Below are 21461 nucleotides of genomic sequence, written 5' to 3'. Positions count from 1 at the left end.
GATGTGAAATAAAGTTCGCTACATCAAATACATCGAGAAGTTATTTGTCGCGTCATACCCCCGATACGCGACAACTGGTGTCAGAAGTGGGATCAGTAACGCAAAACACGTTACAATATCATTGAAAGTACGTAAGAAATAAATATTGAAAAAGAGGGCATTTTATAAATTTAACAGAAAAGAACCCGGGCATCCAAGAGTAGGCTTATTTTTGTATTGCTAGTGGGGTGGGACTGAGTCCCTTTTACTGCGCCACTTCTGGCCTATTGTACCAGCCCCAGCGTCACTTTGTCCACCACAAATCCTACTTGACCAGAACCCGGGATCGAACCCGGACCGCCGCGGTGGGAAGCCAGCGACCCCAGCGACTAACCGCCTGAGCTATGGAGCGGCCCAAGAGTAGGCTTAAATAGAGTGCATGTCAAGGTAAAAGAGCGAATTTGATCATATTCCTGGTCTAAAATGATGACGTCAAGAATGATGGAGTCACATGTTTACCCCCCCCCCCTTAAGTTACTGGTTGCTGGATATTTATTTACGCATCGGGGCTCTACCTTAACCGTATTCCAACGCAATGTAAAGACTTATCCCTTCGTAATATTGATGGCTCTGAATTTCTCTCCAGAGCCTCCAGAGGGTAGTGGGGGCAGGTGCATGTTGGCAGCATTGCAGGAAATACAGTAGTAAACGGTTACCATCCTTTCAGCGAGTGATGTCGCCCCTTTTCCGGCCAGAGAGAGATCATGACTGGTTTTGGTAGTAAAGTGAGTTTTGTTTTCGTGTGTTAATGTAACGTAATATTGCTTATAATTATTATTACTAAGATAATTATATTTAAAATGAATTATATAATTTAGATTTCTCCATGATTGTAGGTATGACACGATATGGGAAGTTGATTGAACAATGAAAATTACACGTGTGTCTAGTTTTAATATATGTCTTTTAGATATTCTGAATACATTTGTAGTTAATGTGTGTAGCACGAACGAGCAACTTTTGTTATTTATACCGATTTTTTATGGAATAAAAAATCGATTTCATGATACTAGCCCGAGGTTCTTAACCGATCGCTGGGTTTGTGGTGTATAAAAGCCAAGGTTCTTAACCGTTCACTGGGTTTGTGGTGTGTAAACGGCAACTTATTGACGTTTCCCCAGAATTTTGTTTGAACGATAACGTTTTGTGCATTCATGTGTTTTAATAGTTGACCTTTGGCACGTCTGTTGTGAGTTTGTAACCCACGTGAATAGAACTTTTGTTCACATAACATGCCGAAGAAAATTATGAAAGTATGCCTAATCTGGTAAATTTCTAGTTTACGTAGGCACGCGTGCGGCGTCCTCGCTTTCTGGCACAGAGGTTACCTCTTCAACTGAAGACGAGTGAGGATGCGGTAGGATAAAGGATAAAGTCGTTCACGCCATCCCCATGATGGGAAGAATAGGCCGGCATCGTGATGATGCTGTGTTGTTGAACATAATATTAATCTTCCGTACTACACATAATGTGTGATTGCCTTTCATTAGCTCAATAAAAGTACAGTATTTTGGCTGGTGCCAAATACTAGGACACTGACGCAACATCCTACTGCCATGTAGGAATGAGTTTCAGGTAGTGTCAACCTCCGTAGAAAGGCGCCTTTTGCCTCCATAAACAAATGCATTACTTAGAATATATAGCCTTATCGTTACAAGCAAGAAGGTCTGGGAAGTACTGGTTGCCTTCTTTCTTTTGTTTTGACACACCAGATAAAAATCTACACAGCTGACAGGTCTACTGTTGCATGTGAATTTGTAGTTTGCTTGCAGACTACAGGCCATGGAGTTTTCTTTTTCATTGCTGCAGTAGCTTGTTTACCAAGCCCTTGTCTAGCAAAGGATAGGGGATACACATGGACTGATGGGAGATATGTATGAAGTATGCTGTTGAGATGGTCTCTTTTGCCGTGGGTATATCCCAAGTTTCACAAAGATTGGTTCAGGCATTCAAAATTTATAAGAGAGGGGACATAACATGGTGATCTCATAAGCCTGCCTTTATTTTTTCAAAGTAAGAACCTTAATAAAAATGGAGGGGTTCCCATCAAACAAACAAATGTTTTGTGTCTATCAGCTGAAAATATTTTTTGGCCCTGGTCACCTCATAATGGTGTATCTAGGCCAGAACATGTACTATATTTTTATTTGTAAACACAAACAGGATGCAGCACTCTTAATATTTTTTACAGGTGAAATTTAATTTATCGAGGTACAAGGGGAACAAGTTCCACCTACTTGCAATGTTAGAAGTTATTTTTTTTTAAAAGTAAGTGAGTAAAAAGTAAAGTTATCCCTGTAACAGGCTGTGGAGGCCAATAGGGTTGTGAGATGTTGAGTTTCCCACATTTTCTGAACAGTTGGCTCCTAGATGGCAGTAAGGTTGTCAGCCTTACATGCTGGCCGCCCTTTACCCCCAAGAAGATTTCAAGAATATTCTTGGTACTCATTTCTGTTAGAGGCTGAGTCGACCCCAGGGCCATAGTGTGGCTGGAAGGATTAGGTAAATTGAAAAAGATGCAATGACGTCATTGGGTTTCAATCCTGCGACCTTCCGGCTTGTATAATGGTGCCTCAACTAAGTATGCTACCATGTGCCCCCAGTAATTTTTTAAAAACATTTTAAATTGTATCTGACGTTCACAACATTATTGAAGTGGAGGTGGGATGATGACTGGGGCAAAGAAATATGTTTTGTGTGTTTTATTATAATTGGTAGTCAACAGTATGATTTCTGACAGTATAGTGTTGTTTTCTGTTAAAACTTGATATGGCCACATTAATTGTCAATGTTATCGAATGACATGGGAGCCTTTTTCTAACCGACATGGATCATACATATGTATGTTTATAAACGTTACACAAATGAACAATGTAAACAGGAAATAGATTATGTATTATATGAAATAATGACAATTTACAAAATATAAAAAGAGCCAGAGAAGTTACCAAGTAAAGTTAACATAACAAGGTTGCAGTATGTGTACATGGTGCTCCCAAAATTACAGGCTTCCAGCCTATTTAAAAATATAACTAAGCTGGCTGTCTGCCCAGTAGGAGAAGGAAATGAAGGAACCAGAACTATTTTAGAAACTAGTCAGAGGCAGTGAATTGATTCTGTGCACTTTTGTATTGGCCTCACCAAAACTTCCGTGGAATATGCAGGGGTTGAACAGAATATTGGAAGCACTACTGTACACATTTCTTTATTAACGTGGTGTTGGACCACCTTTTGCCTTCATTACAGCTGCAGTCCTTGTACTCGTACAAGTTTTGAACAGCCTATAGTGGAATTCTGTACCGTTCTTCTTGAACATTTTCAAGTTGCATTACAGGTGTTGGAAGTGGGAATCTGTTCCTCACTGTAGTTTCAAAATTTAACCAGAGTGGTTCATTGATGTTCAAATCGGCAGTTGTGCTTGCCAGGGAAATGTTGAAGTTCACCTTCACGCACTTCAAACCTTGGCTAAACAATTCTAGCTATGTGAATGGGTCATTGTCATTTTGGAAAATTGCATTGTTCAGAAATAATGTTTGGATCATGGAATGTACCTGATTACTCGACCTGTTCACGTACTTCCCTTGCAGTGATTCAGCCATGAAGGGTAACAATGGGACCAACAGAATACTGTACCATGATATTGCTGCCCAAACCATCACAGAATCTGCCTGTGTTTCATTGTTGCGCCCAGGCATTCTGGATGGTATGCTTCCTACAGTGCTCACCAAACACTTCCTGGTGTAGGGAAATGCATGAAGGATGACTCATCTGACCATGTCACACATGTTTCTAATTCCTAACGTCCTTTTTTTATGGCTGTGACACCATTACGTGCCTTACTTTCAGTAATCAGGTCTAGAAATTGCATCTCTACCGTGGATGTTGGATTTGTGAAGCTCACGGACAGTTTTTGGCGAGACACATTGAGTTGTGATGGTATTATATACTTTTCTACTGGAAATGTTGACAAATTAGCTTTAGACTAGAAGGTATTAAAAATCTCTTGACATCTGTATTACTGTGAAAATTCATTAAATACAGAGAACCCATAAATATTTATAGGTGATATCATAGGTACAGGCTGTACACACACACTGGTAATGTTGCTGCTAGTTACAAAAATTTGTTATGTGATTGTTATGGTACAGCAATAAGTAGGGAGCAGTCACTGCGTTCAGAGCATTCTGTTTGACATGCACCGTCACCTGATATCACATGCAAGTGAAACTGGATGGTAACTGGTCAGCAGAAAGACTGAACCATTCCATTGTGGAACAGATATTTTACATTATGAATGCAGATATACAAATGAAGTCGCGTGGAATTTGTAATCAGTAAGTAAGAAAAACACGTTTTGACACCTTTCTGAGCTCAAATATTTTTGAAAGTTCTATTTCAAGGAGTGTAATGCTACTGGTATCTAACCATTCATCTTCACATGATTTACTTCATCTTTAAAACAGTGTAGAACAGAATTTAACCACATGTTGTAATGCTGTCTTCCTCTTTCAGGCCATCCTGTTAGATGGCAGGGGCCATCTTCTTGGTCGTTTGGCATCAATTATTGCTAAAACTCTCCTTCAAGGCAACAGGGTCACTGTTGTTAGGACTGAACAGATCAATATTTCAGGAAACTTTTTCAGGTAATTGATATTCCAAATTCTGAGCAAGTTTTCTGTACCAGTAATGCTTCTGACTTGTGGTGAGGGGGTTCTTGGTTGAAGTCTTGGCTGGGACACCAACTACTATGACATGTTCTTTGTAGTTTTCTTTTTCCCTTCAGCAAATGCCGGGAAAGTACAGCAGATTAGGCCATAACCTTGTACGTTCTTTCTAATTCCATATTGATGAATCATCATACCATTTGATGTATGCAGTCTGAACTGCTGACAAATAGGACTTGAAATGAATGCTTTGTGAGATTTATAGAGCAGAAACTTGCTGTGATGTTTATGGTAATTTGCGCCTGAACATTTTGTTATTTGTTGAGATTTTTAACTGAGCAGTTTTTAGAACATTTATAATTAAAATTTTATGCTCATTTTTCTGTTGCCATAACAAAAGTAATCAAGTTTATTTCCTCTCAGGGCCAAGCTCAAATATCTTTCCTTCTTACGCAAGAGGTGCAATGTGAATCCAGCAAGAGGTCCATACCATTTCAGAGCACCAAGCAAAATTCTATGGAGGACAGTTAGGGGTAAGCTAATTTTCTTCTGTTGCTTATTACTAGGGACCGGATTTTAATGCAAATGCATATTTCTTTCTTGCAACCAGAAAGTATGCTCGTTTGGATATATGTATGAATTACTTAATTTCTTAAATTTTGGACATGGTTTGATGGTGCATATACGTAGGTCGTACCAAAAGTCATGAGCAACCCTTTTTTTGCATGAAACCTGGGAACAGCAGAAAAAAGAGAGTACAGTCTTAGGTGGAACCAGCTGTTGTGTTAACCTTGAGTGTCTTGTGATGTCAATAGCTTGCATCATGTGACCACTATCACTCCTAACAAAATGGCTGACAATGATATGTCGTTTTGCCAGCGTGCTGTCATCGAATTTCTTGTGAAAGGAAATCCTTGCTGCAGAAATTCACCAGAGACTTCAGCGTGCTTATGGAAGTGTGTGCATGGGTGCGAGCAGTGTTCGAAAATGGATGAAACATTTTAAAGATTGGAACATAGCATGAAAGATGAGCCTCAGAGTGGTTGTCCTCGAACAGCCTCAACTGAACGCAACAAGGAAAGAGTGGATGAGATCATTCAAGATGACAGGTGTGTGACTGGACACAAGAGCCCGAAAACTTGGAATGGGGCACAGTGCAGTACAGGAGATGATTGAAAGCTTGGGCTATAGGAAAGTTTGTGCTTGTTGGGTCCCGCGGTTATTGACTGAAGACTGCAAAGGTCACCGAAAAGCCATTACCTCAGAACTGCTGCATAGATATCGACATGAAGGTGATGTTTTCTTGCTCTGTATTGTGACGATTGACAAAAGCTGGTTTCACTATTTCGAGCCTGAAACAAAATGGCAGAGTATGGAATGGCACCATTTGCATTCTCCATCAGAAAGGAAGGCAAAGACTGCCATCAGCTGCGAAGGTGATGGGCACAGTCTTCTTGGATGCAGAAGGGTTTATTCTGGCCGAATTCCTGGAACCTGGGCAAACCATCAATGCCGCTCGTTATGTCCAGATGCTGCACAAGCTCCGTCGTGCATTGTAGAATAAATGTCAAGGACGAAACATCATCATCCTGCATGACAACACTCGCCCCCACGCCGCTCACCTCACATTGGAAGCAATTGCAAAGATGGGGTGGAAGGTTCTTCCACACCCCTCCTATAGCCCTGATCAAGTACCCTCCGACTACCATCTTTTCGGATTTGTGAAGGATCAGCTGTGTGGACAATGTTTTGAGACAAGGGAGGCAAATCAGAAAGCAGTGCATCAGTGTCTTTGGATGGCTGGAATGGAATTTTACAGNTTTTTTTTTCCATATTAGAATATGTTGCATATGTGACTCAACATTTCATCATGATTCATGTTTCTGATGCAATACTCAGGATGGTACTTCCCCCGATCCCTCTACTCTTAACTTGCCTCATCCGCGTACCGTCAAAGTGGCCGCGAAGAGATTAGTCAGAAGCGTTTACATGTAGCCGCTATCAACGTAATACTATTCAACCGATAAGAGACTTCACTTATTTATTTCCAAAGTCTCCATGAGGTTCGTTACTCTTCTTCATTTGAAGCCGGGGGCCATTCACATTAGTGGTGAATAGTGTGTAGTTAAGTTTGTTTAGCTTTCTGTAGTCATGCCAAAAGTGAAAGTAAGTCAGAAAACTAAATTACAGCTGTATGAGCGGGAGTTCAAAGGAGAGATGATAAGTGCGGGTAACGAAATTCGTTTTTGCTGAGCGTGTGAGAAATGGTTGTGAAAAATGCTTTCAAGTGCTTCAGCATTTGCACTAATATACACAAAGAGAATATTAAAATTAATTCCACAAAAAGTGCTCCTTTTCACAAATTGCTTAGTGAATTTTCTAATAATAGTTTTTCACAGTTTTCCTTTGATTTATGCAAAGCCTTTTTAGTGGGAGATATTCCACTGTTGAAACTAACCAATCCTACTCTGAGTAACTTAATAGAGAAGTATACACAGTGCAAAGTGCCGGATGAATCTGCTGTGCGCAAAAATTATGTGAAGCAGTGTTATGATCTTGAAATTCAAAGCATTAGAGATAAGATTCAAGATAATTTTGTGTGGGTATCAGTCGATGAAACACAAGATTATGAGGGACGGTTTATTGCAAATTGTATAGTTGGAGCCCTTAATAAGAATGAACAATTTACCCCATATCGTCTTGCGGTAGAGCAATTTGAAACCACAAATAGCTCAGCAGTTTCTGAACTTTTTATCAGTTCCATGAATTTACAATGGCTGAATGTCATTCAGTATGAGCGCGTATTGCTCTTTGTGACTGATGCCACAAGTTATATGATGAAAGCCGGTACTGCTCTTAACACTTTGTGGACCGGCAATTTAAATATTTAAATCACCCTGGGGACCGGCATTTTTAAACCTACTACCCTAACTTGTGCACTGTTCACTTAAAAATTAATATAAAATCTCCTAATTAACCTTTAAGAGATGACCCTTTAAATTCTGGTAATGGCTACGGGACTGATTTAATTTAAATGCCCGCGATTATAAAGCAATAAAAATTGTAATCATTTACTAAAATTGCTGTGATTTCTACAGTTTTTGTGATAAATGAACCAAATAAACGCTGCTTTTTTTCTAGAAAGAATATAGAATCAGATATTGTAATTTACAGACTTTATAAAATGTGTAAAAATTTTTATACTGATTCCAACTAAAATATTCCCCAATTTGTCGTATGTCTACAAGAATTCATACAGATCTTGCAAGTATGAATGCTGCTGAAGTGGCAACACAGCAGATGCGCTAGCCAGGGCTTTGGCCTGCATGTGTCAGTGTATATTTTCACGTACGTTTCTTTCGGTATGCAGAGATGTGGGGTGAGTATCTATTCATATATAAGAACCCTGATTGTTTATTATCGCTTGTTGCTACACAACAAGCTCTCTGTTCTCACTCTGCTGGAAGTAGATTATAAGAACTTTCAAGGTTAGCATCCTAATACCACAGCCAAGCAGTGTCAAAAGTTAGCATTCTGCGATGTTGTAAACCAACCATTGCGCTGTCTCGTTTGGTAGACTCTGACATATTTCAGCTCATAAATGACTCCGAATCAGATTGTTGTACCGACAATTCTGAGAGTGGCGTTGAGGAAAGTGAATCAGAAATTGATTTCGACGAAGAACCATCATCTTGGTTGGCAACCTGGGGACCACCACACCAGCATGGCAAGAGGAGTGTGAATAATTATTCAGGTGGAGCTGTAGGCAAACTGTGGCAAACAGTTATAGCATCTGTCGTCGAACCTGGAAATGGACAAATAAACTATTTTTCCATCTCCTGGATCTGACGATTCTGAAGAGTTACATCCTGTTGTCACACAGAGAATTTCGTCTCGCTCTTGTGCGAAACATGCTGGAGCAGGCTGGAAGGGGTCCACTTCGCCCTCAACGGACCAGGGGTCGAACCCCTGCCGTTTCATTGGAGATATCACGATTAGAGGAGGCCAAACCACATCACTGGCCGACTTCCTCTACTTCGCAATTAAGGTGTCGTGTGTGCTTTTCGCGTGGGAAACGAAGAATCGTCCGGACAAAGTGCGTGAAGTGCGACGTTGGACTCTGCATTTCTGGATGTTTAGAAGAATTCCACAAGAAGGCAACATTCCATTAGATGATGCAGGTGGGAAGACAGACAACTTATAAAGCTGGTGTCCAAAAATCATGTAATTAGAAAAAGAATTTATAACTTAAAATTAGATTTTAAAAAGCCGGCCGCATGCGTGGACTGCACGACGACATATGGAGTCATTCATCCCCTTGACTTAATTTTTGTGACTCCATATGTCGCCTTTAGGCTTTAAAAGGTTAATTTTATGAACTAAAATTTTTGGAGAACACTTACCAGTACTCCTAGAAGTGCTTGAGAGTGTGATATTTCTGGAAACATTCCCCTTTGTAAAGTGGCATTACACAGAACTTGCACATGTAGACAGTCATACTCCTTTTGTTGTGTACTGTGCAAACACGGCATTGCCTAGAAGGCTGCTTCCCCTTGGCATGTTCACTCTTCACAATTTTCACGAGGGTATGTTTCCGCATATCACTCGATAGTCGCCTGGGGGGTCAAAATGAGGTCTGTGTAGGGTGTCTGCCGCCACCGTGTGGTCTGTAGCTTAGGCTTTTGCCACATTCAACAGAAATGCCTTGTATTTCAATTTTGAATGAGGGTTTAGATTTTTGAAAACCAAAAATGAATTGAAAATGGCACAAGTTATAAGCCACAAGGCAACTTTCTTTGTCCACTTTACTGTTTTCCGAGGAAGAGAATAATAGGCCAAGTACTGATCGGCTCTATCAACTCCCTTCATGAACATATATTCGGAAATAAAAACAGGCTTCTTTACCTGTCCATGTCTCCTTTGAACATCAACCATGCTCTAATTGTGAATTGTGGAAAAACAGTTCCGCTACTTCAGACACTTGCGTTGGGTCTGATGGAATTTGCTTCACCCCTGGATTTCCAGTAAACTGTCCCAAAGCAGGCGTTTTGTCTGCTTTTCCCTATGTGGCTGTCCCCGCAATGTTTCTACCCGCACTTTCGTCAGAGCTACTGTCACTTTCACTTTCACTCTCTGTGGCCACAATTTTTTGTTCGCCCCTGCCACACTCACTATCAGATTTTGAGTCGCTATCACTAGCAGGCTTAGAAGGGACGTCAGATAGCTCATCGGAGAAGAAGTCAGATATTTCTTGTTCTCCGGGAAAACGCTTGGACCTCAACCTCTTCCGACCTTGATCCATTTTGCACTAGTACCTTCCTGCCTGGTGCATGCAGCTGGAATATGAACAAAGGCATTTTCTTCTGGAGTGAGAAAGGAAAACAGTTGGGTCGTAAACAGCGGGGTCATGTTACTGACTACGAAGCAAACATTCAAGAGGTTTATCATGCGCCAGTCATGCGTCTGCCTGGCGTCAGTGCAAGGTATAGTGTGTTTCAGCATAACGTGTCCTAAAGTCATAATAATATGCCACCGGTCCACAAAGTGTTAAAGTTATATTTCCAAATATGACACATTTCACTTGCCTTGCCCATGGGTTGCACCGTGTTGCAGAAACAATTCGTGCAAATTTTCCTCTTGGTGACAAGTTGGTGTCTTCTGTGAAGAAGGTATTTGTTAAAAGTGCCATACAGAAAAGAAGCCTCTAAAGCAGTAGCACTGAGCGTTCTACTTCCGCCAGAACCAATTTTAATGTGCTTGGGCACGTGGCTGTGTGCAGCAAGTTATTATACCGAACATTTAGAAACAGTTAGGAATGCCGTGAATACATTTCATCCCAAAAGTGCAGCATCAATTCCAATTGTCCAAGATTAGAAACTAATCTTTCCTATATATCTGCTCACTTCTCTCATCTTCCATCCGCCATTTCCTCACTGGAGGCAAGCAATAGCGATACTACTTTGTATCATTCGTTAAGTGTGTTCAAAACCACTGTTTCCAAATTGAATTCAGTTCCTGGAAGAGCTGGTGAAGTAGTAAAGGAAAAAGTACACAGCATTCTTTAACAAATCCAGGATATGAACAAATTTGTGAAATTGAAATTTTAGCCAGTAAACATACTCAAGTGCCAAGTAAAAAATCACTAACAGTGGAGCAAATAACGATTTTTATACATGTGCCCCTAAGTTCCTGTGAGGTAGAAAGAAGTTTTTCCCACTCTAAGGACATCTTACGAGACAATAGGAGGTGACTAACTATGGAAACCCTAAAACATATAGTAACTGTGAACTGCAATGGAAGAGAAGTTGAAAGTTTGGAGAGCTAAATGTGAGTACCATTGGTTTTTTAAATTTGTAATGAAATGTGTTGGCTTTGTTGCATGATTTGTATTTTAAGTATAGCTTTTTATTGCAAGTTAATCATTCAGTGATTACATAAAATGAACTTAAATATTGATTTGTTGGTCTTAAAATAATGTAAAATCAATTTTAATATTTGGTATAAATTTTTATATGCATGTTTTACTACATATTTCGGAAGTTTTTCATGCATAAATGCATACATATTTAAGGGATTATTAGGGATTAAAAATCCGGTCCCTACTTATTACAGTATAATGGTGCTTAGTTAGAAGTGACATCAGTGATTACATCTATCTTACCTACATTATTTGATATTTATGAAACCAAATGTTCTATGAGATGCTCATTATCAAATTTGTGAAAGGAAAACTGAAAATTCCATTTGTGCCCAAAGTATTTAACCATTGTGTGATACAGGTATGCTTCCCCACAAGACAGAACGAGGAAAGGCTGCGTTGAAGCGTCTGAAGGCCTTTGAAGGCTGTCCTCCTCCATACGACAGAAGGAAGAGGATGGTGGTCCCAAATGCTATGAGAGTGATGTGCCTTAAGCCAGGCAGAAAGGTTAGTTCAAACCCAGAGTGTCAGAATGAAATCTTTTCTCTCTTTCTTTTAATCCTTTTCCCGTCTCATTTTCTTTCCATTTCCCCTCTCCATTCATCAAATTTTTCCCTTTTCTTTCCTCTTTTGCCTTTCATTGTTATAATACACACATTTATGCATTCAGGGCCTGAAAATGTCAAGACATTAAAAAATAGTAAAATGGAAATTTTAGTAAGGAAATCAGAATCTTCTGTATGTTGTGGAAAATTTAGAGGCATCAGTGATTATATCTGATCCTGCATACATTATTTGAGATTCGTGAAATGTTATGTGAGAGCCAAAAATTTTCTTTTGTTTTTACACATACATATTTCATAATTATATACATATACATGCAACCATTTGAAAAATACCAAATTGTATGTTCATGTTACAGAGGAAGTTACTTTTGAATATTATATCTGAGATTAAGGTTTTCATAGCACTGACTGTGAAGAGTCCTATTTTTGGGATATAATGCCAAGTAGTTTGGCAGGTTACAGATGTTCTCTAATGCTGGTGTATTTGTACCAGCTTTAGCAGTGTAATATGCCAGAAGCACTCCTCAGGCATTGAGTTAATTCACTGCAGGATACAAATAGCAGCAGGTGGTGTTCACCTGGAAGCTTCAAACATTGCTTATTATAGTAGCAAAAAATTTGAAGCCCGCCATACGAGTAAGAGTTAGGGAATCTTTGCATCACCCTTCTCCAATAAGGAAGTACCAGCATTGTGCTACGTAAGCAGAATTTCCAGATCGCACTGTCTGAATGGATTTAATATGCACTGCAAAGTTATTTTGCCACTGTGACTTTTGAAAATATAATCAGTGATGGAGCATGGGCCTCTAGCTGATGAAGTATATTCTAGTGTTCATGTTAATACACCGTCTTCAGTGTAAGTCACATTTAATTCAACAGTGTAAACTGCAAAGTGATGGCCACATAATGAAAAATGAGAAAGAGTGGAGTGCTACTGGCAATTAATTCCTTTGTACTAAAGATTCTAATAATACCTAAAACTAGTACACGACAGTGGAGTGGTTACAAAGGAATATCAAAATTTCAGCCAAAGAGAGTCCATGATATTCTGAATTGAAGAAGCATAAGTCATGGTTTTAGGAAGGATGCTCAGAATTATGAGATCAAAAGAAACAAGCAAAATTATAGTGGATACATGATCTGAGCCAAATAAATGGAACAATGTAATATGTGCAGATAGACATTTCAGCCACAAAAGTAGGGAATATCTGAAAGACATAATTGATGAGCTTGCAATGAACAGTAAGAACAAGAAAATTAGGAATAAATAACTTTAACATTTATCGGACGAACTTCATCATATGATGTCATTAAAAGTTAGGGCAGCTGGCCAAACGTCATCATATGATATCGCAGATTCCACGCGTGTTAGGTTGTTTTTTTTTTAAATTAAATTTAAAATATAAATTGTTCTATTTACACGATTTTTGGTCACCACCTTTATAAGGAGACAGCCTTCCTTCCTGCATGATCTAATGTAATCTAGCGACGTCATATGACGTTAAAAGTAAGGACAAGTTGCTGAACGACATCATATGATGTCGCGCATTCCACGCGTGTAAAGATTTTTTTAACATTAAATTTAAAATATAAATTGTTGTTCTATTTACATGGTTTTTGGTCACAACCTTTATAAGGTGACAGTCTTCCCTCATGCATGACATCTACCGATGTCATATGGCCAGACGACCTCATATGATTTCATGCATTGCATGTGTGTAAAGATTTTTTTAAAATTAAATTTTTGCTCCACTTACATGATATATGTTAGCGTCATCTATGGTAATGTGGCCTTCGTATGGTACTGCCGAAAACATTCCGAAATGCAGAGTGCGACGTCGCAGCTCACGCACTTCGTACGAACGCTAGACCACTTCCCACACGAAGAGCACACACGACACCTCAGTTGCAATTTAGAGGAAGCAGGCCAGTGATGTCAAGCTGCAGTGATATTTATCCCCACAGCTACACCGGAATAATTATTCACACCTCTCCAACCACACTGGTCTGGCGGTCCCCAAGTTGCCGTCGAAGGTGATGACCCTTCATCCGCGGAATCAGAACTCCAACTTTCCTCGCCACTCTCAGAATCGATTGAATAGCAGTCCGAATCTGTCATTGAACAGCTGTTTCTCAATTTCAGCATCTTCCATACGACGTCGTCATGTGGCCATGGTGAACTATATGGCTCTCTAGCAATGAATCTCTGTGCTTAGACCACGATAAGAAGCCATGAATCTTAACCTCGAGCCCACACATACAAAAATCTCATTCACGTCTTGGCTGAACCCAATATCTGCTTCATGATGTCATGGGTGGCTAACCTTATATTGCGATGTTTCAAAATCGTTACAAACACAATGGTTTGACTGCAATGAATGAACGAATGACCAATCTGGCAACACCATATTCCGAGAATTAACTCCTGTGTCTATCTAACACATTACACAGCGAGCGATTTCAGACGCCTACAGTCGTGCATACCGACATGTCCCATATGATAAATAAGCTTCAACAAGAGACACCATTGAATGTGAAGTCGCCACAAGGACTTACACTGCTAAAACGCATGGTGCAGAAAATGTATTACACTGCTAGAATGCATGGTGCAGAAAATGTATGAATTTCGGGAATTTTTTTTTTGGGAATCAGTGTAAAAATTTTTTACAGATATTAAAATCTGTAAATTAGAATATCTGATTCTATATTCTTTCTACATTACAGGAGCGTTCATTTCGTTCGTTTATCATAAAAATGTAGAAATCACACCATTTTTAGAAACATGCTTACAATTTCATTGCTCTAGAAGGGCGGGCATTTAAATAAACTCCGTCCAGCTGCCCCTACCGGAAATTAAATAGCCCGTCCGATAAAGGTTAAGAGGGGTTACCCACCTAGATGTAGCTTAGTGAAGGATGAGAATGGTGATCTGCTTACAGATTCCCACAACATTTTGAATAGGTGGAAGAACTACTTCTTTCAGTTATTGTATGTACTGGGTATTCCTAAAAGAATGGTGGGGTTTCATTGCCGTATATCTCCATCAGTTTTTGGTGATGAAAAGCAAAACTCATAACGCGGCTCTCAAATTTTCATTTTGTATATCGCGCTCTTTCCTAGTTCCATTTCCGACAGTTAGGAGGTGTGAAATGTAAGATGGTGACCCAGCAGGAGAAGGCCTATTGCGTGCTGAGATTTGAGGTGTCTAAATCCATCGTTACAGTGCACCGTGAATTTCATGTACGTTTTCAGAAGGAGGCGCCACATGAAAACAACATTCGCAGATGGTACCGGCAGTTTGTGGACAGTGGATGTCTCTGTAAAGGCAAGAGCTCTTGGCGGCCACGTGTGCCACATGCAGACATGGAAAGAGTGAGGGAGACATCAGAGAAGCCCAAGAAAATCATTACATAGAGGAAGCAGAGAATTGCAAATGCCAACGACGACGACGTCGAGGATGCTGCGTAAGCGAATATTAATGAAATCGTACAAGTTGCAGCTGTTGCAAGCTCTGAAACCACAAGACAAGGTAGCCAGAACTCATTTCGCTGAGGACATTCAAGAGAAGATGGAAGACAATGGTTTCCTGGAACGTCTCGTTTTCAGTGATGAAGCCACTTTTCCTCTGAGTGGGATAGTTAACCGACACAATGTATGTATATGGGGGGGACAAAATCCACATGCACAGATTGAGCACGAGTGTGATTCTCTGAAAATTAACGTCTTCTGTGCTGTCTCTCAGCAAGAAGTGTACAGGCCTTTTTTCTTTGCTGAAGCACCAGTGACTGGTAACACCTATCAAGACATTCTGGAAAATTGGTTGTTTCGACAAGTGGCCAATGATTCCAATGACTACATTTTCCAACAGGATGGTGCTCCCCCACATTTCCATAGCATTGTGAGAGGTTTCCTTAATCTGGTCCTTCCACAATGATGGATTGGACGTGCTGCAGGTGAAGATGCCCCCCTTCTCCGGTGGCCACCCCGATCCCCAGACATAACTCCATGTGATTTCTTCTTGTGGGGGTACGTGAAGGACATGGTTTATGTACCTCCATTGCCCAAATCACTCCAGGATCTCCGAAACAGAATCAATCGTGCTGTGGAGACCACCACACCTGAAATGCTGCAGCGGCTGTGGCAGGAATTCGACTATCTCATTGGTGTGTGCTGGGTAACGAAAGGTGCGTGCATAGAGGCACTTTGATGGATGTACATAAAATTTGGACAGTTAAGCTTCCGATTGACACATGTTATGATTGTACACGATAAGAAATACAAAATATATACATATCTAAAACCCCACCATTCTTTTATGAACACCTGTATATAAGGTCAGTGATGTTAGGCAGACAGAAATACATACAGCTGAGTCGCCAGAACCTGATCTACCCCTTTTGAGGTTGAATTGCTATTGCAAATTTAAAAAAGTATATTTTGCCAAGCAGTGATCAAATTCTGACATAGGAGGAGGTGAAATATTGTGGTCTGAGATCCATAAACTCATTCATTCTATTTCGAATAATTAAAAATTGCCTGATCAGTGGAATGTACAAGTTTACTAGAAGGGCAGTGAAAGGGGCTGTAGCAGACAGAATTATTGGGTATTGTCACTGTGGGTTTTGACATAATAGATCAACTGCTAATAACATTTTTTGCATATGTGAGATACTGGAGAAAAGTGAGAGTATGAGAGAGTACATAGCTATTGATAGACTTGAAGAAAGCCCGTGATTCAGTTAAGAGGAATGTATTGTACAATATTCTCATTGAGTTTCGGGCACCAGTGAAATTAGGTAGGCTGATTAAAATTTGTTTAACTACAACCTGTAGTAAAGTCTGTACACATAAACATTTGTCTAATAAGTTTCCTGTCTAAAATGATCTAAAACAAGGAGATGCTTGATAGCCATTTCTTCTCATCTTCGCTTTAGAATATGCCATTAGGAAAGTCCAAGAAATCCAGGTGTGTCTGAAATTAAATGGAACACATCAATTGCTGGCCTATGCTCATGATGTAAATCCATTGGGAGCTAACATAAATACCATAAAGGAAAACATGTAAACTCCAACTAATGCTAGTAAGGAGGTTAATTGAAGGCTGCGCCATAGCTCAAGCAGTTAGTCGCTGGCTTCCCACCGTGGTGACCTGGGTTCGATCCTGGGTCTGGTCAAGTGGGATTTGTGGTGGACAAAGTGGCACTGGGGCAGGTTTTCTCCGAGTACTTAGGTTTCCCCTACCAATCTTCATTCCACCAATTGCTCCACAATCACTCACCTATCTGGGGGCTGGTACAGTAGGCCAGAAGTGGCTGCAGTACAAGGGACTTAGTCCAACCCCACTAGCAATAAAAAAAAAGAGGTTGGACTGGAAGTAAATGCAGAGGAAACTAAGTATACACAGTGTGTCCAAGTTCTGTTAGGACTGTGTTCATTAACACTTCGCGGACTGGACGCCTAGGCCTAGGCATTTGGGTTTTAAACGTGGCAGACCGGTCGCCTAGATTTGGGCTTTTAGGACACGTTATGATGCAGCACACTATTCCTCGCTTTAGTGGCCACATGTCTGTAAAAGTACTGCGTAGCTGACCTTCAGAATGTTTGTTTTCCGAGTCAGCAATGTGACCCCACTCTATTCCGCTCTCACTCTAAAGAAAAGTCCCTTTGTTCAAGTTGAAGCTTCTATGTGTGAGGCAAGATATTCTCAGTGTCAACATGGCTCAGAGATGAAAGCAGTTGAAGGCGGCGCGAGAAGAAGAAGAAATCTGTGATTTGATCTCCGATGAGTTACCTAACTTGCCAACTGCTTCGTCTTCTGATAGCGAGGGCAGTGATAGGGGCCCCCAAAATATTGTGACCAGAAGAGAAAGTGAAAGTGACAGTGAGAGCTCCAATGAAAGTGCAAGTGCTAGCATTGCGGGGACAGCCACATGGGGTAAAGTGGACAAAACACCCACTTTGGGAAAGTTTACTATTGATCCTGGGGTGAGACAAATGCCATCGGACCCTACACAAGTGTCTGAAGTAGCTGAACTGTTTTTTGGAGATAGTTTCTTTGACATGTTGTGTGAGGAGACCAACAGATACCATCTCCAACACCATGAGGCATACGACAGTACCTATAAGGTGTTGAAGTGGGTGGATGTCACTTCAGCAGAAATGAAAAAAATTTCTGGCAGTAATCATTCTAATGGGGTTTACAAAGAGGGATAATTTGAAAGACTATTGGTCCACTGATCCAGAGGGGAATGTTTCCGGAAATATCACACTCTGAAGCACTTGTAGGAGCTCTGGTAAGTCTTCTCCAAAAATTTTAGTTCATAAAATTAATTAGGAGATTTTATATTAATTTTTAAAGTGAACAGTGCACAAGTTAGGGTAGTAGGTTTAAAAACGCCGGTCTCCAGGGTGATTTAAATATTTAAATCACCGGTCCGCGAAGTGTTAAAAATACAAGACATGGATTATTTTCAGAATTTCACTCTTTTTATTCAAAATAGTCTCCTGAATCAATACCATAGCTGGAATTGATTGAAAAGTTTTTGAAAATAGTCACTGTACTCCTTTTGTGAAATTGTATTTAAAACTACCGTATATTTCCTGGATGGTGTGACAGTCTCCTTTCATCGCCAACGTAACTTTTGGGAATGACCAGAAATCTGCTGGAGCCAAATCTGGCAAATTCGGAGGATGATTGAGGACTGTGATCCCTTTTCTGGCCAAAAAATTGTGCATGATCCTCGATTTGTGGGGTGAGGCATTGTTGACCTTCTGGCAGAAATTCCTTTGGAATCGAAGAAAACGGTTAGCAGTGTCTTTACTCGACTCTTTTGCATGCACACTTTCTTTGGTTTCGTCTTCTTTGGGCTCAACCACGCTGCACTCAGCTGCTTTGTGGAAAACACCATGTCTCATCACCAGTAACAATCGATTTTGTAATAATTTGGGCTGACTGTAACATGTCTTTGCAGTGTTCCACTCTGGCATGTTTTTCATCGCTTGACAGTGCGTGCCTTAGAAACCACGTACAGATGTTCCGTTTCCGCAAATCCTCGGTCGAAATTTGATGCACAGTACTTTTTGTATTCCCAAAAGCTCCTCAATTAATCTTGCAGAAACATGTCTGTCTGATGCAAGGATTTCGGTCACTTTTTCCACATTTTCTTCAGTGCAACTTGTACTCTGCTTTGATGCACGTGTAGCATCTTCAGTGTCTTCCCTGCCGTCACAAAATACAGCATATCATCGAAAAATGAGCGACTCAAACATTCACTATCGTACACACTTTTCATCATTTTGTACACTGCTCGTGCTGTTTTGCCTAACAACATTTGATGTTGGCTCTCTGTTCAACCGCCATTTTCAGACGAGCGTCAGAACAGCACTGTTACATTCAAGGTCAGAACACATTATGTAGCGATGCTTGCGCTTTGAAATTATAGACAGCCACAGCTGAAACTTCAAGAATCTTAACACCACAACTTGCCAACAGATGGCATTGCAGGGCAAAATTTAAAAAATGAGTCGTAACGGATCCTGGACACACTGTGTATGTTGGAAGAGTACTTGTCTTCTGGGATATAACACCTTGGAGTCCGTTGAAAGCCAGCTGATGTTTCAGAGGAACACACCACCTCCATTTTCAGGGTCAGGTAAGTCGAGCAAGATATCAGCATGAAAGTTAGCTTGCATCAGTTGATTTTCTATGGACTACACAGTGTTTTATCTGAGAAGTTAGTATTCATCAGAACCACCTGAGATTCTACACAAGTATATGTTGCTGTCCTGTCACCAGAATTCTGCGCAAGATCATGACATCAAGGTTGCCCACAGATCCTTTGAAAATATGGCACAGTTAAAATATCTGTGAATGACAGTAACAAATCAAAATTTGAGTGGGGAGAAAATTAAGAGGCGATTGAATTCAGGTAATGCTTGTTACCATTCAGTCCAGAACTTTTTTTTTCTTATCTCCTATCTAAAGATGTAAAAATTAGAATATAGAAAACTATAATATTGCCTGTGGTTTTGTGTGAGTGTGAAACTTGGTTTCTGACATTAAGGGAGAAACATAGACTGAGGAGAAAACTGCATAATGCGGAGTTTCATAACTTGTACTCTTTGGCAAGTATACTCGTAATTAGAATGATCAAGTTGAGGAGGATGCGATGTGATGCGCTGGGCATATAGCACATAGGGGAGAGAAGATGAATGCATATAGGATTTTAGTGGGATTGGCAGAATGAAAGAGACCACTAGGAAGACCAGGATGTAGATGGGTGAATAATACAGAGTAATCGAAAAAGAATGCTGGGGTTATAAAAATCTGTCACTAAAAAACTGTTAAACATATCAACATGGTTCAAGGATTCAATTACTAAGAAATGTCAGAAGTTTGTGTCTTACCTTAATATGTTTAGATATATGCTCCATTTGTAGCTTGGCAGATATCAAGACTGTATTTGATCTCATGCCAAGTCTGCTGAATCATATCAGGAGTTACTGCTGCAATGGCTGCTGTTATCCTATCTCATAAGTCCTGGAGATTCAGAATCTTTCACCATTCACAATGTTCTTGACTTCATAATCATCATCGGTAATCTGTCAGACGACAGGTCCACAGTCTCTTCCAAAACAATTCCTCCACTTAATGAGATCTAGAGCTTTCTCCTTCAAATGACAGTATCCTCTTCTGTCCCCAAGGTCATCCAGCATCTTCTTACGTCTTCTTCATCTTCTTGTCACTTGTATCCGCCCCTCTATCTTTCCTTCAATAACTTCTTGCTAAATGCAGCTTTTGCCATGGCAATCCTGGATTTAATTTCACTAGTACACCTTCCATCATCTATTAACAAGCTACCCAAATATTTAAAACATTTCACATTCTCCGGTTGTTTTTGGTCTATCTTTATTGTGACTGGGGTTGGTTGTCTCGAAATTTTCATTACTTTTGTTTTCTCCACATTCATTTCCATGCCATAGCACCTTCCAATTTTGATTAGTCTATCAGTCATGCCCTGTAGCACTTTCTTCCTTAGCCATTAACACAAGGTCATCTGCATATTTCACAGTTTGAATAATTTGCCCTCCTATTTTGAAGTCTCCGAGCCCATCCAGAGCTTCCTTGGTAAGGCATTCGCTGTACAAGTTGAATAGAATTGGTGATAAACAGCATCCTTGTCGAACTCCTCTTACAATCTGCACACTTCTTGTCTCCCCTCTGACCAGTCATACTCTAACTTTCAGATCTTGTCTCCCCTCTGACCAGTCATACTCTAACTTTCAGATCCATGTACAATTTGCTAATCAGTCTTCTCTCACGCCAATTGATAACTGTTTCCTTTAGGATCTGCATTAATTTGATCCAGTTTACAGGGTCAAATGCCTTCTGCCAGTCTATGAAGCGCACACACAGTTCTTCGTCTATCTCCAAAGTTCGTTCTGCTATAATTCTCATCATCCCAATTGCATCCCTGGTTCCTTTTCTTCTTCTAAATCCAAACTGTTCCTCTCCAAGTATATCCTCTGTTTTCCTTTCGATGCTTCTTTTAAGTATCTTTGCTATTATGTTTGCTGTATGTGCAATAAGGCTTATTGTGCGATGGTCACTGCATTTTGTAGCTTTGGTCTTTTTCTTTAACCCTTTGACGTGGTGATTTAAATTCCGCGGCCGCGGCTCCTGCGGTAATATATTCAGCCGGCCATTTAAATTTTGCTCGAAAATTATTTATTCATCATTGTTCTTAAATTCTATGAGATAGGAACATGAAACTT

At 40.2% G+C, this 21461-nt stretch overlaps 1 protein-coding gene across 1 annotated transcript in view; it reads left to right on the top strand.

Annotated features, from left to right (window-relative positions):
- Positions 1–676: 676 nt before the first annotated feature.
- LOC111862474 (60S ribosomal protein L13a) overlaps positions 677–21461 on the top strand; it is a 35563-nt gene continuing 14778 nt past the window's right edge. Inside the window, exons 1-4 of the mRNA XM_023847938.2 lie at positions 677–764; positions 4552–4682; positions 5127–5236; positions 11483–11628. Of these exons, the coding sequence (XP_023703706.1) occupies positions 744–764; positions 4552–4682; positions 5127–5236; positions 11483–11628 (408 nt within the window). The 5' untranslated portion in view covers positions 677–743. The remainder of the gene's footprint in view (positions 765–4551; positions 4683–5126; positions 5237–11482; positions 11629–21461) is intronic.

This window comes from Cryptotermes secundus, unplaced genomic scaffold, assembly GCF_002891405.2.
Source record: "Cryptotermes secundus unplaced genomic scaffold, Csec_1.0 scaffold758, whole genome shotgun sequence".
Taxonomy (NCBI): domain Eukaryota; kingdom Metazoa; phylum Arthropoda; class Insecta; order Blattodea; family Kalotermitidae; genus Cryptotermes; species Cryptotermes secundus.
Note: the sequence above shows the minus strand (reverse complement) of the source record. Positions and strands in the feature narration are given on the sequence as shown.